General features: G+C 47.4%; 1 protein-coding gene across 1 annotated transcript; it reads right to left on the reverse strand.

The window, feature by feature from the left end:
- Positions 1 to 583: 583 nt before the first annotated feature.
- LOC6600289 (odorant receptor 67d) lies at positions 584 to 1,874 on the reverse strand. The gene is made up of 3 exons (XM_026993238.1): positions 1,114 to 1,874; positions 861 to 1,050; positions 584 to 805 (listed from the first exon to the last, which is right to left on the reverse strand). The coding sequence occupies exons 1-3, from the start codon at positions 1,872 to 1,874 to the stop codon at positions 584 to 586; spliced, it is 1,173 nt and encodes a 390-aa protein (XP_026849039.1).
- Between the last annotated feature and the right edge of the window lie 514 nt (positions 1,875 to 2,388).

The raw sequence follows: 2,388 nt of genomic DNA on the forward strand, positions 1-2,388 counted from the left end.
TTATTTTATTTTAATTTCTTTAAAAATAAATAATTACCGACATAATTTTTTCTAAAATTAAAATTTATCTTTTCTACAAAAAAAAAAAAAATATTCCAGAACTTTTTCAAAAGGGTTTTATTTTATTTTAATTTCTTAATGAAGTATGAATAATAACATTAACGATATAATTTTTTCTAAAATTTAAATTAATTAAAAAAAAAAACAGTATTCCTGAGATTTTTCAAAGAGTTTTATTTTATTTTAACGATATAATTTTTTCTAAAATTCAAATTTATCTTTTAAAAAAAAAAACAATATTCCTGAGATTTTTCAAAGGGCTTTATTTTATTTTAATTTCTTTCAAAATGAATAATCATGTTAACGACATAATTTGTTCTAAAATTCAAATTTATAAAAAAAAAAAAAAACAGTATTCCTGAGATTTTTCAAAGAGTTTTATTTTATTTTAATTTCTTTAACAATGAATAATAATATAATTTGCTGTCTATAACCTATGACCTCAGTGAGGGTGCATTTAAGTCCCAAAACGGACGTCTTTCCATGAAATTTGTCCAGCCAAACATCTCGTTGTGCCTCGAATCTAGCTCTCGTAGCCGAGATACGTGATCAGCATCATGCTGAAGCTGTAGATGCCTTTGGTCAGCTGGAGGGCCGTGCTCATGGACAGCGGCATCACATCGGCGGCGGTGAGGGAGATCTCGTGCTGCGACTTGGCCAGCATGAGGATGACCAGCCTCTGCTCCTTGACGGGCAGCTCGTACCACAGACAGTTCGCGTAGATCTCCTTGCTGAAGTCCTCGTTCTGCCAACGGAATAAAGTTCGATTCGAAGTGGGAAAGGGTGTCGGAGCCACTCACCGAAGTCTCCACGATGGTGCCCAGGCCACAGAAGGAGTACATGACTATGAAGGAGTACACCAGATAGATGGGGGCTGCGGGCCAGGCGCCAATGAAGATGCAGGATATGGTGCAGAGGATACTCACGCAGTTGGTGGACAGCTGGACGAACAAAACGATCCTGTAGATGCGCTCCGTGTCCCGCAGAATGCTAGACGGGAAGGGGGAACGAGTTGAGGGTGAATGCCGCCAAAAATTGTGCCCCCAGACCCACCTCACGTACTGCTGATGCCAGGCGAGCAGATCCCACAGGAGTGTGCGCATCCTTTGGTAGTCCTGGCGCTGCACAGCCACCTCGTTGAACTCCCTGAGCTTCGCGCTGAAGATGTCCTTCAGCGTGGGCACGTTGCTGATGAAGAGGAACAGAAACATGTCGCCGCCAAAGTTGCCGAATCCGCCCATCGACAAGAGCATCACGTGTATCGAGATGAGCACCAGATAGCCCCCGTCCGTGCTCTCGTCGATCCACGGCACCCGGAACTGCATCACCAGCAGCTTCTTGTGGTCGAGGATCAGATGGAAGAACGGGTAGGCGATCAGCCCGCCCACCAGCACGACGTACACCCACATGAAGGACATGAGCATGTGCCACGTGGTCTTGATGCGCCTCTCCAGGCACCTGCCGTAGTCGCCGCCCCGCCGCGCGTACTCCCTGTAGATGGCCTCGTACGTGGCCTGGATTTGGCGCACCACCGACGCCATCCGGGCGGTGACCAGCAGCTTCGCGAGGCCCTGCACGGCGGACCCCACCAGGGCGAAGGCCTGCAGTATGACGGTGAGGTCGCCGTCCAGCACAACGCCCACGTACACCGTGTACCCGGTGCAGCCGAAGAAGAACAGTATGGCCCCGATCACCGCGTACGTGAGCCACCACATGCGATAGTCCTCGGCAATGACGTCGTTGCCGCACAGGCCCACGCAGAAGCGAATGGCCCGGTTGATCTTGCAGTAGCGCTCGAAGGGTCCCTCGGACATGGTCTCTCCAAAGAGTTTTCCTTTCTATCAGAGTGGTGCTGGGATTATGGGACTTCTCTTGAAGAAACCACCTTTTATAGGCCTTCATTTCTGACGGTTTTGACAACTTAATGACGACAATTAGCCAAGCAATCGATTGAAGGCCATACGTGATGTGTGTCTCTCCCCTCGCCTCCGCCCCCGCCCCCTGTGGCGCTTCTTTTCGAGCGACTTTATGCATGAACACATCTGACACACACCCCCCGCCCCCCCTGAGTTGGAAAATCTCCACGCAATTGATTTAATATAAAATTTTTTAATAAAAAAGAACCCAAAAAAAAAACAAAAAAAACGAATGAAAAACAAAGAATGTAAACGAGAAAAGCGAGTGGCAGAGACAGAGAGAAGAGAAAAATTTATATCTATTTACAGAGCGCACGGGGCCCGGCTCCGTCCTCCGCACCCGGACCCGGAGTCCTTGTGTCCGTGTCCTTAGCGCGGAAATTTCGGAGCAGGAAGCAGGAAGTGCCCGTGG

This window comes from Drosophila persimilis, unplaced genomic scaffold (genome assembly GCF_003286085.1).
Source record: "Drosophila persimilis strain 14011-0111.01,24,50 unplaced genomic scaffold, DperRS2 tig00000824-arrow-arrow-pilon, whole genome shotgun sequence".
Taxonomy (NCBI): Eukaryota; Metazoa; Arthropoda; class Insecta; order Diptera; family Drosophilidae; genus Drosophila; species Drosophila persimilis.

Excerpts from the sequence above, each read along its gene's own strand:
- LOC6600289 (XM_026993238.1), bottom strand. The coding sequence starts at position 1,874 with ATGTCCGAGGGACCCTTCGAGCGCTACTGCAAGATCAACCGGGCCATT. Across the intron at positions 1,051-1,113 it reads TGGCATCAGCAGTACGTGAG|CATTCTGCGGGACACGGAGC; the intron begins GTGGGTCTGGGG and ends CTTCCCGTCTAG. Across the intron at positions 806-860 it reads GCACCATCGTGGAGACTTCG|AACGAGGACTTCAGCAAGGA; the intron begins GTGAGTGGCTCC and ends TTCCGTTGGCAG.